The sequence below is a fragment of the Ictidomys tridecemlineatus genome, chromosome 1, assembly GCF_052094955.1.
Source record: "Ictidomys tridecemlineatus isolate mIctTri1 chromosome 1, mIctTri1.hap1, whole genome shotgun sequence".
Taxonomy (NCBI): domain Eukaryota; kingdom Metazoa; phylum Chordata; class Mammalia; order Rodentia; family Sciuridae; genus Ictidomys; species Ictidomys tridecemlineatus.
In genome coordinates, this window is record NC_135477.1 from 36,168,775 (window position 1) to 36,194,339 (window position 25,565).

At 40.1% G+C, this 25,565-nt stretch overlaps 1 protein-coding gene across 2 annotated transcripts in view; it reads right to left on the reverse strand.

The window, feature by feature from the left end:
- Nucleotides 1-2,788: 2,788 nt before the first annotated feature.
- Ifit1b (interferon induced protein with tetratricopeptide repeats 1B) overlaps nt 2,789-25,565 on the reverse strand; it is a 31,092-nt gene continuing 8,315 nt past the window's right edge. Inside the window, exons 1-2 of one of the 2 annotated variants that reach the window (XM_078038549.1) lie at nt 15,316-15,497; nt 2,789-6,539 (exon numbers count right to left, since the gene is read on the reverse strand). In XM_078038549.1, the coding sequence (XP_077894675.1) occupies nt 5,135-6,539; nt 15,316-15,320 (1,410 nt within the window). In that variant the 5' untranslated portion in view covers nt 15,321-15,497 and the 3' untranslated portion in view covers nt 2,789-5,134. Of the gene's footprint in view, nt 6,540-15,315; nt 15,498-25,565 lie in introns of those variants that run through there. The other variant, XM_013362142.4, reaches the window with a different exon arrangement.

Below are 25,565 nucleotides of genomic sequence, written 5' to 3' on the forward strand. Positions count from 1 at the left end.
TGGTGCCACCCAGAGGTAGAATCTGAATTTTCTTTTCTCCATCTCCTTTGCTCGTTCTAGCTGCTGACTCTAAAAAACCATGCCAAAAAGAGGTGATTGAGTTATTGTTATTCTTTTTCAGTCATTGTATTAAAAATAATGCTTCCTCTAAAAAAGTTACCTCCTATGTCTTTTCAAATCAGATGCAGAAGAAGAGCAGATGGAAGCCGTTTTCCTCTTAGAAATCCCTAGACATGCTGCCTGATGGATGCTGTTCCTGCTCAACCCCTCCTGCCCAGCTCATCTCCCACTCCCGTCCTCACCAATGCCATAAGCTTCCACAGGGACTTCCTGAGGCCGTCAGAGAGCTGAATTAATGGGACAGGTTTTATCCTGTATTCAGCAAATGTTCAGCTATAAGGAACTTGTTCAGTGGTATGGGACACAATCCCTGCTCCCACTTCTATCTAGGTATTACTCTCTGCCTTGTTTCCACATCGATACAGCAGGAAAGGAATTCTTCCTTCTGTTCCTGTTCCTCAATAGAATGGTATGGAAAAAGAATGCAGTTCTGAGTGGTTTACTACCAACATCGTTGTCATCATCTTCGTCATCATTATTATTTCATAGACAGACATTGAACCATTTCTGCTGAAATATCTCAAATACCCAATCACATAGTATTAGTAAATGCTTACTGTACACATTTCCAGAAGTCATGACTTTTGGCCCGAAATCTGTTACCAGCTTGCTGAAGCCCATGTCAAATAAGAGCTAGTGACCAGTAAAGTATTGAAAATCTGTTTTTTTGTGGGGTGGGGGTGGGGGGGTCAGAAACAAATTAAACCCCTAGGTGGCGCTCTTCCCACAGCCGACTTTCCTGCATTGGGCTCACCCTTTCCAACAGCCTGCATTGCCCAAGCTACTGTTGTGGTAATTATAGCAAAGCAAAAGCAATTTAGTGATCTCAGAAGACATACAGGATGCGTTCATGCTAGGATCAGGAAAGGCTTAACTGCAGTCGCCAACCCATATATGCTTTTCAGGGTCTTTGATTTTCCTTAGAGTTTTCACTTTATTATGAAGTCAGATGTATAAATATTTCTCTTTATAATTTAAAAACTGGCACTCAGTATTTGGAATATCTCTGTTAATTGCACATCACACTTCCCCAATTGATTCAATCATAAGGATATTCTTAGTTACAACCTGTTTTTTATTTATTCTTTGTTGTTTTAATCCTTATTTTTGTTAATTGACCTCCACCCACCACCACTCACATCCTTGCTAATAATCTTCTCTTCCAAAATAACATGGTATTAGGAGGATACCTACATTGAGAAATTAACCAATTTTTAGCAGAGTAAGAGTGGTGTAACTGAAAAGTAACCATTGTACAATAATGTTACAACCTGTTTTTCTTTTATTGTTAATTGTAATCAGTCACACATGACAGTAGAAAGCTTGTTGATTCATTGTACACAAATGGAGCATAATTTTTCATTTCTCTGTAAACAAAGTAGTCACCATGCATGCTATCATACATGTACCTAGGGTAATGATGTCCACCTCATTTCATCATCTTTCTTATCTCCTTGTCCCTCCCACTCCCCTTTGCCCTATCCAAAATTCCTCCACTCATTCCATGCCCCGCATATGGATTAGCATCCACTTACCAGAGGAACATTTGGTTTCTGGATTTGTGCAATTGGCTTATTTCACTTCACATGATACTCTCCAGCTCCATCCATTTACCTGCAGATGCCATAATTTTATTCTCTTTTAATGTCATAATATTCCATTGTGAATATGTACTACAGTTTCTCTTATCCATTCATCTATTGAAGGGCATCTAGGTTGGTTCCACAGTTTAGAAATTGTGAATTATGCTGCTATGAATATTGAAGTGGCTGCACCACTGTGGTATGTCGTTTTTTTTTAAAGAATATACTACTCATTGTTTTGACCAAGATATAAATATGTACTTGAGGCTTTGAGATTATTCCTAAACTGCTTCCAATTACAACCAAAGAGAAAGCACTCAGAATACAAAACTCCTTTCTTGCAAATGGTCTGATAATTTTCACCCCTTCTTAGAGATCTTCAAGGGACCCCCTCATCCCAACTTGACCTGCAGTTTGTCTTACTGCAAGTACTCAAGTACTAATAGAGTTTTTGTGTCATTTTTAGTATTTCACTCATTTTTTGAAACTGTGGTAACTCATAGGTAGCAGCAGCAAGGTTCCTGTATACCTTTCAACCAACTTCCCCCAACAGTGATATTTTGTATAATTGTAGTACAATATGAAAACCTGGAAAATGAAATTGATATTATGTGTGCATTTTAAGATGATGTGTAATGAGCTCATCTGATAAATTCAGGTACACAGGATTTCTATTTAACTGCGTTCAACTTAGCTCTCTGCATCTTTGCTCCCAAGTAGAGCAATCCTTTTTAAAGTGACAACAACTCATTTTCATGGAGTCTATTCTAAAACACATTGACAGCCAACAAAACCCTTCAGAATGAGTGCTAAATGGAGTGGAAGAATTTTCCCTATTCTTTTTGTAAAAAGATACATCCTACTAAATATGTAGAGTGAAATTGCTGTATATTACCAATCCCTGGAAATCCTTTCTCTGTGTGTGGTTTCGTCCTCCATTCCATATACATTTTGGCTCCTTTGTGTCACTCAGTCTGCTTTACTAATTGGATATTAGTATTGCCTTTTTTTTTATCCAAGTATTTTATAATGTACATTGTCAAACAGAAAAGCTGAGAGAATTTTGCAATGAACACTCACACACCTAGAGTCTACATTTTACATTTTATTTTGTTTACTCTACTGCATATGTATTAATCCACTCATTTCTCTATCTATCCATCAATTTCTCTGTTTCTTTGTTGTTGGATAAAAATGCAATCAGCGTAACTAATTGCTAAACATTTCATGAATTGTGGGCTGGGGTTGTGGCTCAGCAGTAGAGCACTTGGGTTCAATCCTCAGCTCCACATATAATGAATAAAATAAAGATATTGTGTCAACTACAACTAAAAAATAAAAAGATAAATTCATGAATTGCATACATATGTGGTTGGCTTTTAAAATAAGAATTTCATAGAACATTGACATGGTTCCAAAAGTGAGTACAGAGAAGTCTTTTATTGCAGTTCCTCTTTCTTTTCCGCTCTCTTCTGCACCAGGAAACATTGCAAAGTTTAATGTATTCTTCCATAGTCTTCATTTTCACGTAAGCAGAGAGAGCTATGCAGTCCTGTATTCCTGGTCCTCTGTTCTTCTCTGCTACATATTGCATATATGAGCTACACAAAAGTAGCACTCACAAGACTTTCAGTCAACCAACCCATTATGCCTTATCAAGTGCCTCTTATTTGTCTGAGAGCTGATTTTGTTTAAAAGAGATTATATGAGAAGTTACCTTTTGCTGTTCCAAGTTCATATACACTCACACCTGCGTGCATGCACATATACATACATGCACACAAACTTGTAGAAACTCAAACACTGGTTGCTAGCAAACTGATTTTGGTTCCAGTTCCTGGAGTACTGGGGATGTTTCAATATTCATTGATGAGTGAGTTTGGTGCATTGAAATCACACTTTCTGACAACTTCCCAACTAGCTTCATTACATTTGTGATGAATTCAGCCAAGGGGATATAAATGCCCATAATCTTTTTGCCTAAACCATCCAATGGCTCCGAAACAATGGCCTTCAATTTACCAACAACTATAAAACTGAGCCAAACCAAGAGCTGTCTAGTGTGACAACCAGAAGTACCTTGTGTGTATCTTCCAATGAGTACAGATGTGCCCTCAAGTTCTCATATAGATTAATTCTCTGAGTAGAGGCAAATCTCCCCCTCCAAGTTACTCTGCAACAGGCATGGTAACAAATTCAGAGAGAGGCCTGGTGAGCTTAAGTCATACTTTGTTTTTCCTCCCACACACAATAAAGAACAATATTTCTGTTCTAATAGTTTCCTCTGGTTTAATTTACTAAATTTGTTCTTGGTTAAGTATCAACAAAATAAAAAATGTGTCACTTGTGGCTTCCCCAAGTGTGAAATGAATGCCACAAACAAACCCATTCCCACTCCCAGTCCCCACCATTGGTTAACATCCCTCAGGGATCCAGGTCACATAAGTCAGGCTTCTAATCCCATGCCCTCTAAAGGGAATATCTTCCCTGTGTTTTCTAAAGACTTGGTGATATTTGAATTGTCATGGCTGCCTTTTTATGTTCTATAGTTTTCTATTTCTACACAGAGAATATATATCTTTTTAGAATATTACTCAAAATACACTCAAAGAATTGATGCTCTTAGCCAATTTTACTGAAATATTTTTATGTCAGGTAAAAAATATTATATCACATACCACCTAATAAACACCAAAAAATGGTATAAACCTATTTGTGTCATTTTGACCTTGTACATCCCAAACAGGTTTTTGACTTCGCTTTTCTTTCCCTAAAACATCAAGTCTTTGTAACTATGAATAAATTTCCAGCTATGTGTTTGGATCACATAGCTCCCTTGTGATTTTCCAGCAGCTGGACACATGAAAATGAAAGGTTAAATGATGAGAAGGTTGTATAAAGGGCCCACTGACCAGCAGGTCTAGGGTATAGTGGGGCCGGACAAATGGACCTTGGGCTAGAATGCTATACTGAACTTCTCAAGGCCTCGCCTTTTATAGTCTTCTGTTTGATCATTTGTCTTGCTCTTAGATCTTAAAGTGCCTCAGAGTATCTGGCCACATAAAAAAGAACCCCTTTCTGTTGAATTCTCCTTGGTCCAGGACAACAGCCTCACTCAAGGAGGAAGCAGTTCATTTCCAAGGCACAGTCATTAGGAAAAGGACCCTGGTGGATCCAGCAGCTGCTGGGTGTCAAACAGGATTTTCATCCAGGGCCAATGAGTGCAGGGATGCCAGGAGAGAGGATGGATGCTCCTGGCCTAGGCACTAAGGCAGCAGGGAGAAGGCAGGAGCTGAAAGGCAGGGAGAGGGCATGTGCTGTCCCATCTACTTTTTTATTTCGTCAGTTATACATTTCAGGAGGCAGCAAGCAGGGAAGCTTGTTGTTCTATTTAGTTGTGAGTAGATGAAGTGGGAGGTGGGGTCCCTTCCTCAAAACACAGGGTTCAGCTGATCAGTGAGCCTCAGAGCCCTCTCATAGCACAGCAGGGCCTCCTTCACTTCCCCTTTTAATTTATGGCTGAGCCCCAGGAGGCTGACACTCTCCACAACACTCACATTCTGTTTCACACGATTTTTAGCCAGTTTTTCTAGAGCACTTATCAGTTTTTTCCTGGCAAAGGACATTTCTTCTATCTTTAGACCTTTTAAATAATGGGTGATTGCTTTGTCTTCAGATCCCATGTGAAATTGTAGGAAACGGCCATAGAGGTAATGAATGTCTTGCTGTATGTGGTCAGCAAGGTTATCCATGCATAATGCTTTCTGAAAATTTTCCTCTGCCAATCTGCACTGGCCTCTTTCTGCATACATTTCAGCCATGTGAACATAAGCCATCTCAAATCTTGGCCTTAGTCTTAGAGTCTCTTGGAATTCTTTTATAGCCAATTGAACCCATCTGTCCACATTTTCTCTTATCTGCCTTCTAGGGTTGATATTTCTCACATTCTTTACTTGAATCAGTTTTGCCCTGTAGCAAAGCCCTAATTGGTGATGCAGGTAGCCAGAGTCCGGTCTTGCCTCCAAGGCTTTCTTAAGGAGCTCAATAGCTTTATCCACACAGCCCTTTTTTCGGTAAAATTTGCTTGCATATTGAAAGACATAGGACTGGGAGGATGTGCTGTTCAGAGCTTCCTCAATGTAGCCTTCTCCCTCTTTTTCCTGTCCTACATCCTGAAGCTTCAGGGCAAGAAGAACCTTAACATATGCATCTTCTGGGTTTAAGCTGACAGCTCTCCTCAGGGGCTCTAGAGAAATTACGTTTTCATCATCATAATCCAGTTGGAAGGAGGAGATGGCGAACCCAAGGCTGAATTCAGGGTTTTCAGGCTCCACTCTCAGAGCCCTTTCAAAGCAGGCCTTGGCCCGCTCATAATACTGCCCTCCACACTTCAGCAAGGCCCATCCTTCCTCACACTCCATTTCAGGAAACTCCAGCCTGTAGCGGGAGGGACTTGCAAACTTTTTGCAAGTGTCCTCCACCTTGTCCAGGTATGTCTGGGCTTCTGCCAATCTGCCCATGTGGTAATACACCCAGACACAGTTGCCCCAAGTCACCAGGCTTCTCAGGTCTGACCGGTCTGTGTTCTCCCTCTGGACCAAGTCTTCAGCTTCTCTCAAGCTCTGCAGGGCCTCCTCATCCTGGCCTTTCAGGTGCTTCACATAGGCCAGGAGGTTGTGAATCCCCACATTGGGTCTGGTGTCTAGGAACTCAATCTCTTCCATGACCCTACTTTCTAAATCTGGTATTGCATTGTCTTCAATTTCCAGCCCCCACGTGAAGTGACATCTCAACTGCCCCAGCTTGTCCTGGATCCCATGATCATGTGCTTTCTCACTGTGAAACAAAAGTGGATTTTATCTGTTAGGTGAGGAACAGCCATAAGGAAAACCCCAGTGAAACATCTACTAAAACATCTACTACAATATTAGTGCAAACTGAAAGTTTCACCTGTATTCAGATTTTTAAAATAATTTTAAAAATATGTTTTAATTAATTATATATGTCAGTAGAATGCACTTTGATACATCATATATAATGGAGTATAATTTGTCATTCTTCTGGTTGTACATGGTGTAGAATCCTGCCAGTCTTATAGTTAATGTGTGTCTATATAAGGTAATAATATTGATTCATTCTACTATCCTTCCAACCCCTTATTTCTCCCCCCCATTTAATATTTATAGAAAGGCAAATCAAAAATCCTCTAAAATTTCATCTTACACTGTCAGAATGGCAATTATCAAGAATACAAGCAATAATAAATGTTGGCAAAGATGTGGGGAAAATAAAGGTACACACATACACTCTGGTGACACTGCAAATTGGTACAACTACTGTGGAAAGCAGTATGGAGATTCCTTAGAAAGTTGGGAATGCAACCACCATTTGATCCAGCTCTCCCACTCCTCAGTCTATATCCAAAGAACTTAAAATCAGCATACTACAGTGACACAGCTATATCATTGTTCACAATAGTTAAACTGTGGAACCAATCTAGATACCCTAAAACAGATGAATGGATAAAGAAACTGTGGTAGGTATACACAATGGAAAATTACTCGGCATTAAAAGAGAATAAAATTATGGCATTTGCAGGTAAATGGAAGGAGCTGGAGAATATCATGCTAAGGAAAGTAATCCAATCCCCAAAACCCAAAGGCTGAATGTACTGTCTGATAAGTGGATACTGATCCATAAGGGGAGGGGGAGGCGGAGAATGGAGGAACATTGATTGCACAAAGCAGAGAGAGGAAAGGGGAGGGGACATGGGTGCAGGAAAGATGGTGGAATGAGATGAACATCATTACCCTAGGTACATGTATGACTGCACATGTGGTGTGACTCTACATTGTCTACAACCAGAGAAATGAAAGGTGTGCTCCATTTGTGTAGAATGAATCAAAATGCATTGTTGTATCATGTATAACTAATTTGAACAAATTAAAACATAATCAATAGATGGGATGGGATTCAAACTAAAATGCTTCTTCTCAGCAAAAAAAAAAAAAATGATAACATGAAGAGAGAGCGAACAGAAAGGGAGAAAATCATTACCACTTGCACCTCTGATATATCTCCAGGATATATTATAACTCAAACACTCTAGCACCAAAAAACCAAATAACCCAATCAATAAATGGACTAAGGAACTGAACAGACACGTCACAGAAGAAGTACAATTGATCCACAAATATATGAAAAGATGTTTAACACCCTTAGCAATTAGAGAAATGCAAATCAAATCTACTCTAAGATTTCATCTCACCCCAGTCAGAATGGCAATCTTCAAGAATACAAGCAAATATAAATGTTGGTGAGGATGTGGGGAACAGGCACACTCACACATTGCTGGAGGGACTGCAAATTGATGCAACCTTTATCGAAAGCAGTGTGGAGATTCCTCAGAAAACGTGGCATGGGACCACCATTTGACCCAGCTATCCCACTCCTCTGTTTACACCCAAAGGACTTAAAATCAGCATATTAGAGTGATGCAGCCACATCAATGTATTTAGATCTTTAAGTTATGCATAAATAGTGATTGTAGTTTGCTTGGCTTCATAGCATTGTTCCAGCACATTCTAAGCAAGTCACAGTTCCATTTATTAGAATCACATTTGTAACATTATGATAACAATGGCACTTGACACCCTGGCCTTTGGGAACTTTTAACATTTTTCCCTACTTAAGGAAAACACATAAGCTGTGTAAAAAGGTTTTATTTAACTATTAGTAAAAAGTAAGAAAGACTGATTAGAAATGTGGAACTTTAGTGAACATTATCGACTTTGGGACTATAAAGTGTGTGGATACAAAAATGAAAGCCATTGAACTGAGAATAATAGGAGACAAAGGCTTTTCTTCCCCTTTGAGAAATGAACACAAGTCCTCATACATTCTAGGCAATAGTTCTACCACTAAACTACATCCCTAGCCCTTTGTATTTTATTTTGATAGAAGGTCTTTCTAGTGGCTGGGGATGTGGCTCAAGTGGTAGGGCGCTCGCCTGGCATGTGTGCAGCCCGGGTTCGATCCCCAGCACCACATACAAAACAAAGATGTTGTGTCTGCCAATAACTAAAAAATAAATATTAAAAAAACTCTCTCTCTCTCCCCCTCTCTCTTTAAAAAAATGTCAAAGCAAATCTCATCTTAAAAAAAAAAAAAAAGAAGGTCTTTCTAAAATGCCCAGACTGGGTTCCTCTTGGCATAGCCTCCTGATAGCTTGGAATTACAGAAAAGAAACTGTGAGCTTGGCTTTTTTTTTTTCCCCTTAACTTTTTACATTGAAATAAATATAAAATGAAAGGTTGTTGTGATGAGATCCAGTATATCTTATACCCAATTTCTCCCAGTAATTATAACTTTTACAACTCTAGTATAGTATCAACACAAGCTAATTGCTTTGGTTACCACAATGTGTGTACAGCTCTACAGTTCTTTCACAAAATAAACTTCTGAAAGCACCACAAGATGCAGATGAAGATACACTACATCATATCCTAATGTACCCCTTAGAGTCTTACAACTGTTAATTTGTAATGTAAAGAATGTTAGGTAAGTGGAGAATGTTATACAACGGGGTGGTTCAACACATAAAAACCATAAACGTAAGTGATCATTAGCAGAGTCACAGAAAAAGAGTCAGTTTTCAGAAAACCCATCAACAACATTTATCTCCCTGTCAGGATAAGAGAAGGAAATGTCCTAACCCAATAAGGGTTGTATATGAAAAGTCCACAGCTAATATCAACCTCAATGAAGAAATAATGAAAGATATCATCTCACTCCAGTCAGAATGGCAGCTATTATGAAGACTAACAACAATAAGTGTTGGTGAGGATGTGGGGGAAAAGGCACACTCATACATTGCTGGTGGGACTGCAAATTGGTGCAGCCAATATGGAAAGCAGTATGGAGTTTCCTTGGAAATGTGGGAATGGAACCACCATTTGACCCAGCTATCCCTCTCCTCGGAATATACCAAAAGGATTTCAAAACAGCATACTACAGGGACAGAGCCACATCAATGTTTATAACAGCACAATTCACAATAGCTAAACTGTGGAGCCCACCTAGGTGCCCTTCAGTGGATGAATGGATAAAACAATGTGACATATATACAGAATAGAATTTTACTCAACACTAAAAGAGAATAAAATCATGGCATTTGCAGGAAAATGGATGGTATTGGAGAAAATAATGCTAAGTGAAGTTAGCCAATCCCCAAAAAAACAAATGCCAATTTTTTTCCTCTGATATAAGAAGGCTGACTCATAGTGAAGTAGGGAAGGGGAGCATGGGAGGAATCTAGAATAGAGCGGGAGCATGGGAAGAATAGATGAATTCTAGGAAAGAGGGGTGGGAGGGAAAGGGAGAAGATAGGGGATTAGCAAGGAAGGTAGAATGTGATGAACATCATTATCCAAAGTACATGTATGAAGACACAAATTGGTTGTCAACATACGTAATATATAGAGATAAAAAACTGTGGTACATATGTGTAATAATAATTGTAATGCAAAAAATACAAAATACATATATAAAGATATGAATTCGCATGAACATACTTTATATAAAGATATGAAAAATTGTGCTCTATATGTGTAATAAGAATTGTAATGCATTCCACTGTCATGTATTTAACAAAATAAAATCAATTTAAAAAAATAAACAATGAAATCTTTTTTTCCAGCATCTGGAACAAGGTAAGGATTCTGGCTTTTCCCTTTGCCAATTAACATAAATTATATGTACAAGAGTCTAAAGAGACCACACAAGAACTGTTACAACTACTAGACAAATGAAGCACAGTAGAAGAATGCAAATCAGTATGCAAAACTCAATTGTGTTACTAAACACAATGAACAATTCAAAAGAAATGAAGAAAACAATTCTATTTACAATAGCAAGGAGAGGAAAGAAGTGCTTAAGAATAAACTCAATCAAGGAGGAAAAGGAGACTCCACTGAGCACTGCAAGCTATTTTTGAAAGACAGAAGTCACACGAAAAAGTGAAAGACATCCCAAGTTCATAGGCCAGAAGCTTAATATTGCTAAGTTGTCAGTACTGCCCAAAGTGAGCTACAAGTTCAGGGCAATCCCTACCAATATTCCACTGAAAGTTTCTCTCAGGAGTAGAAGATTTCATCCTAAAATTCATATGGTGTCTCAAAGTGTATTAGTCAGGGTTCTCTGGAACAGAATCAACAGGAAGTATGATTATAAAAAGGGGACTTATTAGGTTGGCTTATGCAACCAGAAGCTGGATAGTCCACAATGGCCATCTGTAGGCTGGAGAGCTGGGAAAACCAGTCGCTGTGCAGTCCAAGAGGCTGAAGCCTCAGATCAAGAGGGATCAATGGTGCTATTCTAGTCTGAGCACTAAGCCTTCTGGAGAATCACTGTCAGTCTGCTTTAGAAAAGTAAAGAAGAGAGAGTCTGATATCCTCAGATATGGTACCAGCAATCAAGAAGAATTTTAGGAAGAATCCAACTTGTATCTGCTTCTGCCTCTTTGTTTTTCTAACTTTTATTCCATTTAAGCCATCATCCTATTGGTTGGCTTTGCCCATATGTAGGGAGGTTCTCCATTTGGATAGGCTATCGCACATGCCATTCATTCATAGACACACCCGATAGACACACCTATAATCTTCACACAATCAAGTTGGCAATGCAGATTAACCATTACACAAAGGCACTGAGATATCCAACATAATCTTGAGATCAAAGAACAAAGCTGGACCTCTCACACTTTCTGATTTCAGAGGTGAATACAAAACTATACAAATCCAAACATTATGGTGTGGCATAATGACCATATGAAAGACATAAGAAACACAAAGACCAAGAAAAGAGAGACCCTGGAAATAAACTCTTATCTGTAGAATTACATTAGTCAGCCCAGGCTGCCATAATAACAAAGCATGTGGTGGCAGAATACTTCTCAGAGTTCTGTATGATAGAATTGCAAGTAAAAGTGTTTGTTTATGGTTCCTTTATGGAAGGCCACTGATTTAGAGATGGCCACTTGAATTATTTATTTTTAAAATATTTTTTAATTGCAGACAGACACAATACCTTTTATTAACTCATATGTGGTGCTGAAAATTGAACTCTCACACATGCTAGGCAAGCGCTCTACCACTGAGCCAAAACCCAAGCCCAGTGGCCACTTTCTTTATATTTCACTTGGCCATCCCTCCCTGCCCGTGGATGCAGACAACTTAAGTATCTCTTTACCTTCTTCTAATGACATTGGCCCTAGAGAAGTAAGGCCTCATCCTAAATATTTCCCCTCAGTCATTCCTATCTCTTTCTAGACTCTGTATCAAGAGACTGTCACATTAAAGGTAATATTTAGAGATTTGAACTTGTGATTTGGGGATTCAGTTCAGAACACTGATGAAGCAACTTTGACAAGCATGTCAAGGCCACTCACTGGGATAAAGGACATTCTTTACAACTACTGTTGTGGAAAAACTAGAACATCAGTTGTACAACAGTGTGTTGCACCTCTACCTTATTTAGTATACCAAATGACTCAAAATAAATTAAAAAGCTAAATGTTAGACTAAAACAATAAAACTTGCAGAGAAAAATATAAGGGAAAAGCTTCTTGACATTGCATTTGGCAATGCTTTCTTGGCTGTGACAACCAAACACAGGAAACAACAGAAAAATAGATGAGTTGGACTTGACCAAAATGAAGAAATTTGTGCATCAAAGTCCACCATCAACAGACTGATAAAAGAGCTCCCAGAATGATAGAAAATATTTGCATTCACTAGTTAAAATGAGATGTATCTTTAGCATACATTGATGCTCAAAACAATTGGATACGGGTTTAAAAGCAACACCTGTGCATGGATGTTTATTGCAGCACTGTCTATAGCCAAAGGTGACAACTGCACAAATGTTCATGAATTGATAAATGAATAAGCAGATTCATATTCCCACACAACTGGATATTATTCAGCCATGGAAAGCAACAAAGGCTGATACATGTTACAATAGGGAAGAGCCTTTAAATCATGATGGTCCCCAAGTGTAGGTGTGTGTGCCTGTAATCAAGCTTATCAGGAGGCTGAGGCAAGGGGACTGCAAGTCTGAGGCTACCCTGGGCAACTTAGTGAGAGCCCTTATCACAATATAATGTGAAAAAGGGCTAGGAATGTAGCTCTATGGTAGAGTGCTTGCCTCACCTGAGAGAGGTCCTGAGTTCAATGTTCAGTGCTGCCCCCTTCCAAAAAGCAAATTTATGGCAGATGAAGGGATACAGGACAAAAGGACATTGTAGTGTTCAACTTTTTTTTCTTCTTCTTCATTGGTTCTGAGATTTCTCCTGAGTGTGATTGTAAACTCTAGTCCTGCTCTGATGTAACTTCATGGTATCTGTTCCTGGATATCTGCAGTGTGCCTTCAGTGGCTACTTCTTCATCCTGGTGTATAGCCCAATACCTATGTGTCTGACCCATGACCAGGTGTCCCCTGTCCCCTCACAGCAAACCTCTTTATACTGGAAAACCATCCAGTGGCTTCTGTTGGACCTTCTCTACTTTCTTCACAACAAAGTAACCACTCTCTACTGCAGACATGTCCATCAGGAGAGACATTGAGGCAGCCACTCCAAGACGCAGGGGAAATAACAGAAGCAAGTTCTCACTAACAGATCCCAGAGAAAAGACAGCAAGACCCCTTGCAGGGAGAACAGGAATTGGGGAGCTTCAGGGACACTGAAGCTCAACCAGGGAGTGGGGAGAAAAACAAGGAAGATGATAAATACTAGTAAATTTTAGACTTTGAAATGTTAAAATGGCAAACTTTGTCCTAGTACTATTTTATACACATTTTGTCGTGGCACATATTGAAATTAACATTAAACTATCAAAACAGAACAACTGATTAGGATGGCATCTAAAATGATGTCAGGAAACCACACTGTAACTCTTTTGGAGAAACTGGCTTAACAGTTTAATACACTGTCTTACTCATATCTCAGCTCCACCTCTTGTGGACTGGGTGATCCTAGCTTATCTAAGTCAGACAACACCTCTGTAAAATTAGGATAAAAAATTGCCTCATAGTTTACTTTTAAGGATTCAATGTAGTAATTTAAAAATAGTTTTAGAAAACAGATTAGCATTGAATAATTATTCTGAATGAGATAGCTACCTTGTATCCTTTGGTATTATTACTCTTTCTCATTTTAGATTATCAGTTCCAAGTCAATATTTGGCAGAGGGTTGACCTGTGGTTTTGTAGTTTCTGGAAATTCTGCCTCTTCCAAGTTTTTCTCAGAAGGGACATTTGTTAGACCAGGACGCAAGAAAAGACCACTGACTCCAATTAAAATCAAATTAAAGCAAGCTTATTATCTCGACCGGCTGGGCTGCCTTTCCCTCCCAAAACAGCGGGGAACAAGACAGCCCCCCACCTTTCCTACAGCCCAGCTTTATAGCCCAGAAAGTTACACAAAGGGGGGGTTACAGATAACAGAACTCTGACAAGCATCACACTAATGGTAGTTTACATTTTTTGTTGGCCCCAACATCAGAATTTATGAAGACCATTAGAGCCTCAGAGAGGGTCATTGTCTGGCCAGGGAAGGCCAATATTTATGAGGTGTCACTAAAGTTTCAGAGAGGGCTGCTATCTGGTCAGAGAGCCAGGCATGGGTGAGTTCAAGGCACGGGCAGGCATTCCAAGCAGGTTCAGAATTTGCAGTAATTTATAGTAAAGCTGAAATTAGCTTTTCATGACTTTGTGGCAAGAGGGCTTCCAATTTTAATAAAAGATCAGGTTGGGTTTATCACATTTGCAAGTCAATATTAACTCAAAGAATTATATCTGCTGATCTCTGGAGTTGCTTGATTCAAGATTCAGCTGGAGCCATAGAGAAATTCCCAAAGGACCTTTCTGATAAGGAAGATGTGGATGTTCCCAAGCAGAGACCTCCAGCCAAGACCCATGGACAGGTAGATGCCAAGGACCTGCAGGTAATGGGCAGCCCCAGGAAACGTGATGTGCTCACCTTCAGTCTACTCAGAGCTTCATCAGAGCTGGCCCCTCAGAAGGTGAGTTGAGGAGTCTCCAGAGGAAGGCCATGAGCCTCTCACCCCATCCCCACAGTGTCTCCCCAGACATCTGGGAGGCTCCATTGAACCTCACACTACTGTGTGGGTCCTTTCCCACCAAAATGAGGAGTGAGGAGAAAGAGAGGTCTCTAACCCAAGAAGCGGATCTCTTTTCCCTAGATGGGCAATAGTGTGAGGAAAAAGAATTTTTGATTCTGGGTTCATTTCCTCTCTTCTTGTGAAACTCTCCTCTGTCCTACCCTTCTTCAGGGAATTGCATAAATGTAGCTATGTAAGTTCAATTTTCATTCTCAGAAGTGAAATTGCCTACATTAATACAACAGCTTAGCTGTGGCTATAATGCACTTTCATGTTACACACACACACACACACACACATATTAGTCTATGAACAGATACTCAAATAGAAAGTTTAGGATGCTCGAGAATCAACCTGTTGAGGTAGTATTGATTAGTAATTTTGCTTCTAAACCGTTAGACATGAGGGTAAAAAAGCAGAGAATTTCTCACCTCATGGTTGCTGTGAATGAGGTTGCAGTTCTACAGTTTTTTCAGTTGAGTGGGCTTTTCAGAGATCTGGTGGTCTGTCTGTAGGTAAAATTCTCCTAATGAAACCTAGGACAAGGCTTTATAAGCACAGATAATGTAATCTGCCCACATCTCCGTACAATAGGAGAGTGGAATCTGGAAGTGGAAAGTGAAACTGGCAAGTTTCTGCTCAGAGAAACTGAAACTTAAGCGGAGATGGAGATTCCTTTTTTGTTTCCTTTTGAGAACTGGTTAAGAGAAGGCTGGTGACAGAGACTGTCCTGAGGTGTGAATTCCTGTCTCTCAGCCTGCAGGACCCTTAGGGGCAAGGACATGGGAGTTACTGCAGAGTCAGTCCCCTGAGACTATGGCAGCAGGACCTGTGAAGATGGCTGTGTGAACTTGGATAAGTCATGTCTCCCCTCAGCTTCCTGTTTGCCCATCTGGAAACAGGGATTGTTCAGATATGGCATAGCATTATGTAATTCTCTGAATAGGAATTTACCTAAATGTGCTGCATTTTTGAGAGGTTGGGTTCCTATGTATTGTGTCCTCATCATGTGGAAAGGCATAGTGAAGGAGAAGACCCCACTACATTGCAGATGGGAAGCACTGACTGGTGCATGGGTAGGGCGGGGGGAGGGAGATAGAGAGAGAGAGAGAATGACAGACAAGAACAAGATAGAGTGCCCAAGGTTATGTATCCAAAACCTACTCCCTCCTACTAGGCCCTATACCCTACAGTTTCTACCACCTCCTAATTTCTCATTCAAATAATGAATCTGTGGACTAATCCACTTATGATATCAGAGTCTCCACGATCCCATCAATTGCAGAAAGAGCCACTTTGAGCAATGCTGCATTGGGAATCAAACTTTCAAAACATGAGATTTTGGGGGACATTTTAGATAGCAGACTTAACACTCTCTGTTGCTAGTTAATTTCACAGACTCAAGTTATTAAACATTCACAGAGAAAAATATTAAACTTTCCCCCAAAAGACCAAATATCTCTCTCTCTCTCTCTCTCTCTCTCTCTCTCTTTCTCTCTCTCTCTCTCTCTCTCACACACACACACACACACACACACACACACACACACACGTTTCCTGAGGGCAAGGACTATGGTTCAGGGGCAGAGTGCTTGCTTCACGCTGATGCTATGAGGCACTGGGTTCGATCCTCACCTCCAAATAAAAATAAATAAATAAAATAAAGGTATTGTGTCCATCCACAACAAAAATATATTTTTTAAAAAAAGATTCCTTAGGTAGAAAATCCTCTTTTGCTCCAGCATGGATGCCTTCATCTGATTCTAATTCCCACTCAACCTCATCCTAGTTCATAGACTTCGAGTTTAAACACTAAGCATCTTAACAACTACTTGGCACATTGAGGCACGCCAAGCAAAGGTGATTGCTGATATTCTTTTCAGTCACCAAATTAAAAATAATGCTTCCTCTAAAGAAGTTACCTCTTAATGCTTTTCAAAACAAAGGCAAAAGAAGAGTAGCATCAAGAAGTTTTCCTCTTAGAAAGCGTCCCTGGTCACACTGCCTGATGGAAACAGGTCCTGCTCAACCCCTCCTGCCCAGCTCATCCCCACTGCAGTCCTCTTCAATTCCATCAGCTTCCAGAGGGACCTCCTGGAGGTCTTCGCAAAGCTAGACATAAGTACAAGTTGCTGAATCAATGAGACAGGATTTCTCCTGTAGTCATCAGATGTTCAGGCTATAAGAAAATGCCAAATATCAATCAATTAGAAAGGATCTGTTATTTGATAGTGTGTTTAGAATTCTCATGGGTAGAGAACATTTGGGCTGTCCATTTCCCAAAGTGCTAGATAGCATGCAGAGTAGGGAGGGAGTGTTTTGCCTGTCATTGCTCTGAAATATCATTGGTTCTGGTTCAGCAAACATCTGGCTCAGGCTGGTTTGTTGTTGACCACCTTGCTTAGTGTATCTTTACAGGTACATGCCTGTAATTCCAGCTGCTTGGGAGGCTAAAGCAGGAATGTCACAAAGTTGAGGCCAGCCTAGTGAGAGAGTGTTTCAAAATAAAAAACAAACAGACCCTTGTGCAACTCAGGTAGAGAAACATTAAGGGGAGAGGAAAGAGGAAAAGGTGTGTGTGTGTGTGTGTGTGTGTGAGCGTGGGCTGGCACATGTGCAGAGATAAGATAGAAACTTGGAGCTGGAGAAAACGAAACTTGAAGAAATGTAATGTCAGTACTAGCTTCTGAGTTTTTTCCCAGAATTCCAGACCATCTCTGCAAGACACTGGACAGTTATGAGAACCTACAGACCTCTGTGAACCTCCTTTCTCTAGGCTAATAAAAAAAGTGACTAGCAGTAGCTATGCAGATCTTGAACCTCAGAACACAGAAGGGTCACGTGCAGGGAAGTTTTAAAAATAATTCCTACTAGGCCCTGCCCAAGATCTATGGAACTCCTGTCTGGATGTGCAGTGGGCCCCCAGACTCAATGTTAAAAAGGAATTCTAAGAGGATGGATTTGGCTGTGCCCCTGGGCTCTGATCAGGGCATCGGGGATCCCTGGTGCTTATTGTATGTCTGAACTGGTCTTGTTCACTGGTGTGGGACCCAATCTCTGGCCCCACTTCCCTTTCTTTGAGGTCACTATCAATGTCTTCCTTACTCTGTGTTGTTGCCCTCTCGACCCAGTGGACAAGGAACTCCTCATCTCTTTTTGATACATAGGATGGCCATTCTAGTGGTACATAATAATAATAATGCTTATTATTATATAATATTGCATTATATACTTATAACATGCATCATAACACGAATAATTATTGTTATATAGACAGACATGAGTTATTTTTGCTAGAACGCCTCATACATCCATTTGCACACGATTGGGAATGTGTACCATACAAAATTCCCCTACTTCTTTTAAGGTTGTGACTTGTGGTCTAAAGCCTCTGAGGAGTTTGCTAAAGGCCATGTAGAATAGGGGATAATGACATGGTTGCCTGTTGAAAGCTGGTTTCTCCTGGGTGTCAGGGTACATGCCTGTAATTCCAGCTGCTTGGGAGGCTAAAGCAGGAATATCACAAAGTTGAGGCCAGCCTAGTGAGAGAGTGTTTCAAAATAAAAAAGAATTAAAAGGGCTGAGGATTTCAGTCAGTGGCTTGCCTGGCACTCACAACCCCCAGCACCACCCACAGACACACAAAACAGTTCTTGATAGAGTCAAATTCAACCCCTAGGTGGCCCTGTTTTCCTCAGTGAACTTTTCTGTATTCTTGGACATCCTACAAATTAGCATGCACTGCAGAAGTTGCTGTGTTTGTTTGGAGTACTTCTAGTTAAATGGAAGCACTGCAGTGTCTTTGAAGGATGAATAGGATGTTTCCATGCTAGGATCATGAAGAGTAAAGACTTCACTGAAGCCATCAATCCCATATTTTAAAATAATTAAAGATTATTTTAAAATATTTAAAAATAATTCACACTAGGCCATGCTCAAGATCAATTGAATTCCTGTCAGGATGTGCAGTGGGCCCCCAGACTCAATGTTAAAAAGAAACTCTGAGAGTATGGTTTTGGCTGTGCAGCTGGGCTCCCATCAGGGCCTTGGGGATGCTTTCTTGCATTTTTGAGTTTCCTTAGAGTTTTTTGTTCATCATAAGTCAGGCTGAAAGCTATTTATCCTCAAGATTTAAAATTGGGTATTGAACATCTGGAATATTGTTGTCAATTACACATCTTATCCTCACCTAAATTTATTTAATCAGAAGGATATTCTTAGCCTCAGCCTGTTTTTTGAAATATGCAACTCCGTGTTTTGACCACTGTATGAAATATGTTCACAGCTTTTGAGATCATTCTTAATTGCTTCCAATCACATCTATGAAGAAAGGACTCAGACAGCAGAAATACCTTTTTTGTAAATGGTCTGATTTTTCACACATATTTGTGCATCTTTAAGGGACCACTTGTCCACCTTGAACCACAATTTGGCTTACTACAAACTACTCAAGTACTGGCAGAATTTTTACGTCAATTTTTTTTTTTTTTTGTAAAAATTTCTTAGTTGTTAATGTACCTTTCTTATTTGTATTTATTTCCCTGTGGTGCTGAGGATCGAACTCAGTGCCTCACACATGCCAGGCAAGGGCTCAGCCACTGAGCTCCAGCCCCAGCCCCTATGTCAATGTTTTACATTTCAGGCTTTTTCTGAAACAATAACTTATAAGAAGTGGCAGGAAGTTTCCTTTGTTCCCTCAGGAAACTTCTTGTAATGGTGATATTTTATATAACTGTAGAACAGAATTAAGACCAGGAAAAGGAACTTGACATTGTGTGTGTTTTAAGATGGAATTTAATAAGCTCATCTTATAAATTCAGGTACTCAGGATTTCTATTCAACTTATTCTGTCTTATATCTCTATGTTTTTGCTCTCAAGTGGATAGCTCCTTCTCTGATACCAACATCGTTCTTCACGTGACCAATTCCAAAATGCACAAGCAGCCTCAGAATTACAAAAACAAAAGAAACTTCCAGAAGGTTTGCAGAAGAGAGCACAGAAATTTTTCTCTTTCTCTCTCCCTCAGTCCCCGTCGTCCCCCCCCCCCCCCCCGCCTCTCTCTCCCTCTCTTTTTCTCCCCCCCCCCTGTCTTTCTCTTTAATAGGTGTACCTTGTTAAACAAGTGAAGTTGTGGTGTATTAAAACTCCCTGGGAACCCTGCCTCTCCACATGGGTTTATCTTCTATCTCATGCATATTTTGGCTCATTTATCTCACTCTACTTTGCTTCTTGAATAGTAGTATTTGCTCTTTCATCCAAACATTGCATCATGGATATTGTCAAGCAGAGAAAATTGAGAGAATTTTAAAAGATGTCCTTAGGGTTTTCTTTATATGTGATATGAATATTTGTGTGTAAGGCCAATTTCATGACTCAGCCTTCCAATTTTATGGCTTCAAGAACTGAACACCTCCTGTCTTTTCTAAAGACTTTGGTAGTGTTGGTATCGGCATGAATGTCTTTGCTTTGGTCCTTCTGATGGTGCATGAGTGGATTCTACAGTTTTCTCTTTCCACCCAAACAGGGAATATACATATTTTGTGAAGTTTCTAACCAAACACACTCAAAGAATTGGTGATCTTAGAACATTTTGCTGAATATTTATAGTTAATTGGAAAAGATTTCAGGATTTCACATGGACCTGTTCAAGTGATCAAAGGTGATCTTCATCACATTACCAAAACTCCACCCGTGGAGAATGCTGATGCTGCCATCCTCTCAATGTCTGTCCTGCAAAGAGCCAGGAAGTTGAAGGTGATACTATGCTATGTGATTACTATGTTTTCTTTCCGTTGCTCTGGTCTCCCAGGGCTGTGTGAGTTGGTTCTACAGTTCTTGCTTTGTTCAAAATATTTTAATAAAACCTTTTCACGAGCTGGGTTTGTGGCTCAGATGTAGAATGCTCACCTGGCATGTGTGAGGCACTGGGTTCTATCCTCAGCACCACATAAATATAAATAAAAGAAAGTTATTGGGTCTATCTATAACTAAAAAAAAGTATATTTTAAAAAGTTTCATTATAGTTTGTAGTGCATATTAATTGAAAAAATAATGGGTTCCTCTCTGACATTTTCATACACAAACATTTTCATACGTATAACAATCTTGGATTCTATTCATGAAATCTATTACCCTGCATTACCCCTTCTCCCCTTCCCTCACACACTTAATTTTCCTATGTATTCTTTTGTTATGTGGCCAACAAAACACACTGTAAGAGTTAGTACTTTTTGCAAATTTTAATGAATACTTTGGGTCAGGTGAAGAAGGAGATTATATCACATAGCTCGCCATAAACACTTCAAAAGATGTTCTTAGGGTTCTCTTTATATGTGATATGAATATATACACATATAAAATATATCACTATAGGGAGCTATTGATGTCATTTTCAGCTTGCACATTCCAGACAGGTTTTTTTTTTCCTTTCTTTTTCTTTCCCTAAAACATCAAAAGTCTTATTAGCTGTGAATAAATTTTTAGTGATGTGGTTTGTTCAGCTTTTTCTTTGGTGTAACCAAAAGACCTGTCAGGAATGATTTTAGAGGAGGAAAAGTTGTGTTGCTCTTAGATCTTGAAGTGCCTGAGGAGACCTGGCCACATAAAAAAGAAACCCTGGCAGTGTGTGGTGGCCTGCACCTGCAATCCCAGCTGCTCTGGAGGCTGATGCAGGAAGATTGTGAGTTCAAAGCCAGCCTCAGCCACTATAAGGCACTCAGCAACTCAGTGAGACCCTGTCTCTCTATAAAATACAAAAAAGAGCTTGGGATGTGGCTCAGTGGTTGAGTGCCCCCAAATTCAATTCCCAGTACCACCAGCCCTCCCCCAAAAAAGAACCCCTTTCTGTTGAATTCTCCTTGGTCCAGGACAACAGCCTCATTGAAGGAGGAAGCAGTTCATTTCCGAGGCACAGTCATTAGGAAAAGGACCCTGGTGGATCCAGCAGCTGCTGGGTGTCAAACAGGATTTTCATCCAGGGCCAATGAGTGCAGGGATGCCAGGAGAGAGGATGGATGCTCCTGGCCTAGGCACTATGGCAGCAGGGAGAAGGCAGGAGCAGGCAGGCAAGGGAGAGGGCATGTGCTGTCCCCATCTACTTTTTTATTTCATTAGTTATACATTTTGGGGGAAATAGCTGGACAAAGTGGTGCATGCCTGCAATCTACTGACTTGGGAGGCTAAGGCAGGAGAATTGGAAGTTCAAAGATAGTGTGAACAACTTAAGCCCTAAGCAATTTAGAGAGACTTTGTCTCAAAATTTAAAAAAATATATATAATAATGGCTGGGAATGTATAAGAATTAACTGAAAGAACTTTACTCAACTGTTGTGAAGAGTATCCCATCCCAGGGGCATGCACTGTGAGGAAGTCTGTAAGTTTTAAAAGTATGTTTTCTTACTAGAAGGGTTTTAGGCTGGGTACCCCATCACCACCACCTCAGTGCAATTCTTGTTACTACCATTTAATTGCATTTCCAAATTGCTAAATAACTACGCATTGAGTAGTTTAACAGCCTATGATATTTGTAATACATTTTTATCTTTCAACATGTTTCCCCAATATTCTTGTTTGATTTTCTTTACAATCTTGGGATATATAGGAAAAATGTATTAGAAAATAATAAATTCTATAAGTAGCATAACCTCATATCTGGTCTTTCTGGAATGTAGAGTATTGTTCTGAAGACAGAGCAGACACACCAATATTATAAAACATTGGTAGATATTATCTAAGTTAGGGCAGAAAACAAAAAGTTATACATTTTGGGAAGCAACAAGCAGGGAAGATTGTTGTTCTATATAGTTGTTCCCTATACTTTTAATGGTTTCTGCATTGCCCAAAAGTCCAGGTCCAAAGAGTCTTCTCAGACTCAAGGCAACTCTATGTGTAAGCCTCTGTCAACATTAATAAAGTGTGTTTCACATTCCCGTTATCAAATGGTGAGATATGCACAAAGTAAACATTTCCATTTCAAAAAAGAGAAATGCTGACAAAGGAAGAAATGATGGGGTCAAAGCAAGACTGAAACCCAGCTGGGCAATCATGAAATCCTGTTGGTCCATGTCAAACAACTAGGCCACGAGACAGTGAAATGTGAATTCCAAAGAGCTGGGGCAGTCCTACCTATGTGGACTTGCTGGTCGCAGCACATGGGGCCTCTCCAGCACACAGGGCCTCTCTGTTGGGCTGGCTGTCTTTGCTGCCTACAGCTTTCCTGGGCAGATGTTCCATTTTCCTGGCATCTTTAAGTCCCTGGGTCTCCACTGCAGTTTTGGCTCCATTCTCACAGCTTCATATGTCATCCACTAAGAGGCTGCTCTCATGGATTCCAACCTTGTCACACTCTGCCTGGGACCCTAGGCTTTCTTTTGAAATGTTAGTGGAATCTTCCATGACCCCATAACTCTGACATTCTGCATTTCTGCCAAGCTAGCACCACCTGGATAATGCCAAGGTTTGCCACCAGTGGAGGTAGTAGCCCAGACACCTGGGACCATGACAGTGTGATCTCTGAGTGCCTGGATGGCTGAATATGGGGAAAGGCATCCCAAGGACACAATTCCCTAGATGGCCCTCTGCACATAGGGCATCACAGGGTCTCTTTTCAACCAAAATTTTTTGAAACAGTTTACACTTTTGCTGCATTTGCAGGGAAATGGATGGCACTAGAGCAGATTATGCTTAGTGAAGCTAGCCAATCCCTAAAAAACAAATACCAAATGTCTTCTTTGATAAAATGAGAGCAACTATGAACAGAGCAGGGAGGAAGAGCAGGAAGAAAAGATTAACATTAAATAGAGTCATGAGGTGGGAGGGAAAGGGAGAGAAAAGGGAAATTGCCTGGAAATGAAGGGAGACCCTCATTGCTATACAAAATTACATATAAGAGGTTGTGAGGGGAATGGGAAAATAAACAAGGAGAGAAATGAATTACAGTAGATGGGGTAGAGAGAGAAGATGGGAGGGGAGGGGAGGGGGGATAGTAGGGGATAGGAAAGGTAGCAGATACAACAATTACTAATAGGGCATTATGTAAAATTGTGGATGTGTAACCAACGTGATTCTGCAATCTGCATTTGGGGTAAAATTGGGAGTTCATAACCCACTTCAATCTAACGTATGAAATATGATATGTCAAGAGCTTTGTAATGTTGTGAACAACCAATAAAAAAATAAAATTATAAAAAAAAAAAAGAAACAGTTACACTTTTACACCCTTGAGCTGTGATGGGTGGGACCCAACTAATGCTTCATATGCCCTCCAAGCATCTCATTGTCCTCGAGCATAGTCCTTCGCTTTCCTTTAGTAGGGGTAATCTCTTTAGTGTCAACTTCCATGGGCCCAATTGTACCTTTGCTTTTCTGGCCAAGCTGAAAGTTGTTCAAAGCTTTCTGCTCAGCTTCTTACTCTTTTCTTACAGGAAATGGGACTCATAACCATCAGCAACACACATGCCCCTGCCTGAATGCTGTCTTCCCTGGAAATATTCTCCATCTAATTAATTAGTTTGTCACCTTTAACGCAATACAGCATTCAGGCAGGGGCATGTATGTTCTGTGATAGGTGAGGCCCAACTAATTCCTAATATGCTCTCAGCGTATCTCAGAAAAATCTCAGTGCATGGACAAAATGTAGACAAGTTCTTTGACATAATGTGACACACATGGCCTCTAGTTCATTTACCAATAGTGTCCTCATTCCCATGTGGAAACTCATCAGCACTGTGTGTACTTTGTGAATTTTGAGCAGCATTCTGGTCTTCTGAGCTCATACCAGAATTGTCCATTAAGCTCTGTGTCTAACTTTCTAGGAGGTTTCTAGCCTGTATCACCAAAACTTCCAAACTCTTCTTGGAAACCAGTTCCAAAGGCTCTGAGCCACATGGTCAAGTATTGTCACAAGAATGACCTCTCTATTTGGCATCAATTTTCTATGTTAGTCAGCTTTTGTCACTGGGACAGAATACCTGGAGAAATCAACTTAGAGAATAAAACATGTATTTTGTCTCACAGATTTAGAGGTTTCTGTGTGTGGTTGGCTGACTCCATTTCTTCTGGGCCTGTGGTAAGGCAATACATCATGGTGGAAGGGCATGGTGGATGCAAGTAGTTCAACACATTGTAGATGGGAATCACAGGTGGGAATATGGGAAGGTGAGATAGAGGGAGAGAAAGACAGAAAGAGAGAGAAAGATAGATAGATAGATAGATAGATAGAGAGAGAGAGAGAGAGAGAGAGAGAGAACGAACAAGCACAAGATAGAATCCCCAAAAGTATTCATTCAAAACCCATTCCCTCCCAATGGGCCCTGCCTCGTACAGTTTCTACCACCTCCTAATTTCTCATTCAAATGATGAATCTGTGGACCAATCTACTTATGAAATCTGAGCCCTCATGATCCAATCAAATTGGGAATCAAACTTTCAAAAATGAGATTTAGGGACACATTTCAGATTGAAGCCATAACTCTCTCTATTGCTAATTTATTTCACAGACTCAAGTTATTAAGCATTCACAGAGAAAAATATTAAAAGTTCCGCACAAACAAAATAAGACCAAATATTTCTCTCTTTCTCTCTCTCATAGGCGTATCTTGTTAAATAGGAGTGGTGTATTAAAACTCCTTGGGAACCCTGCCTCTTCACATGGGTTTATCTCTATCCATGCATATTTTGGCT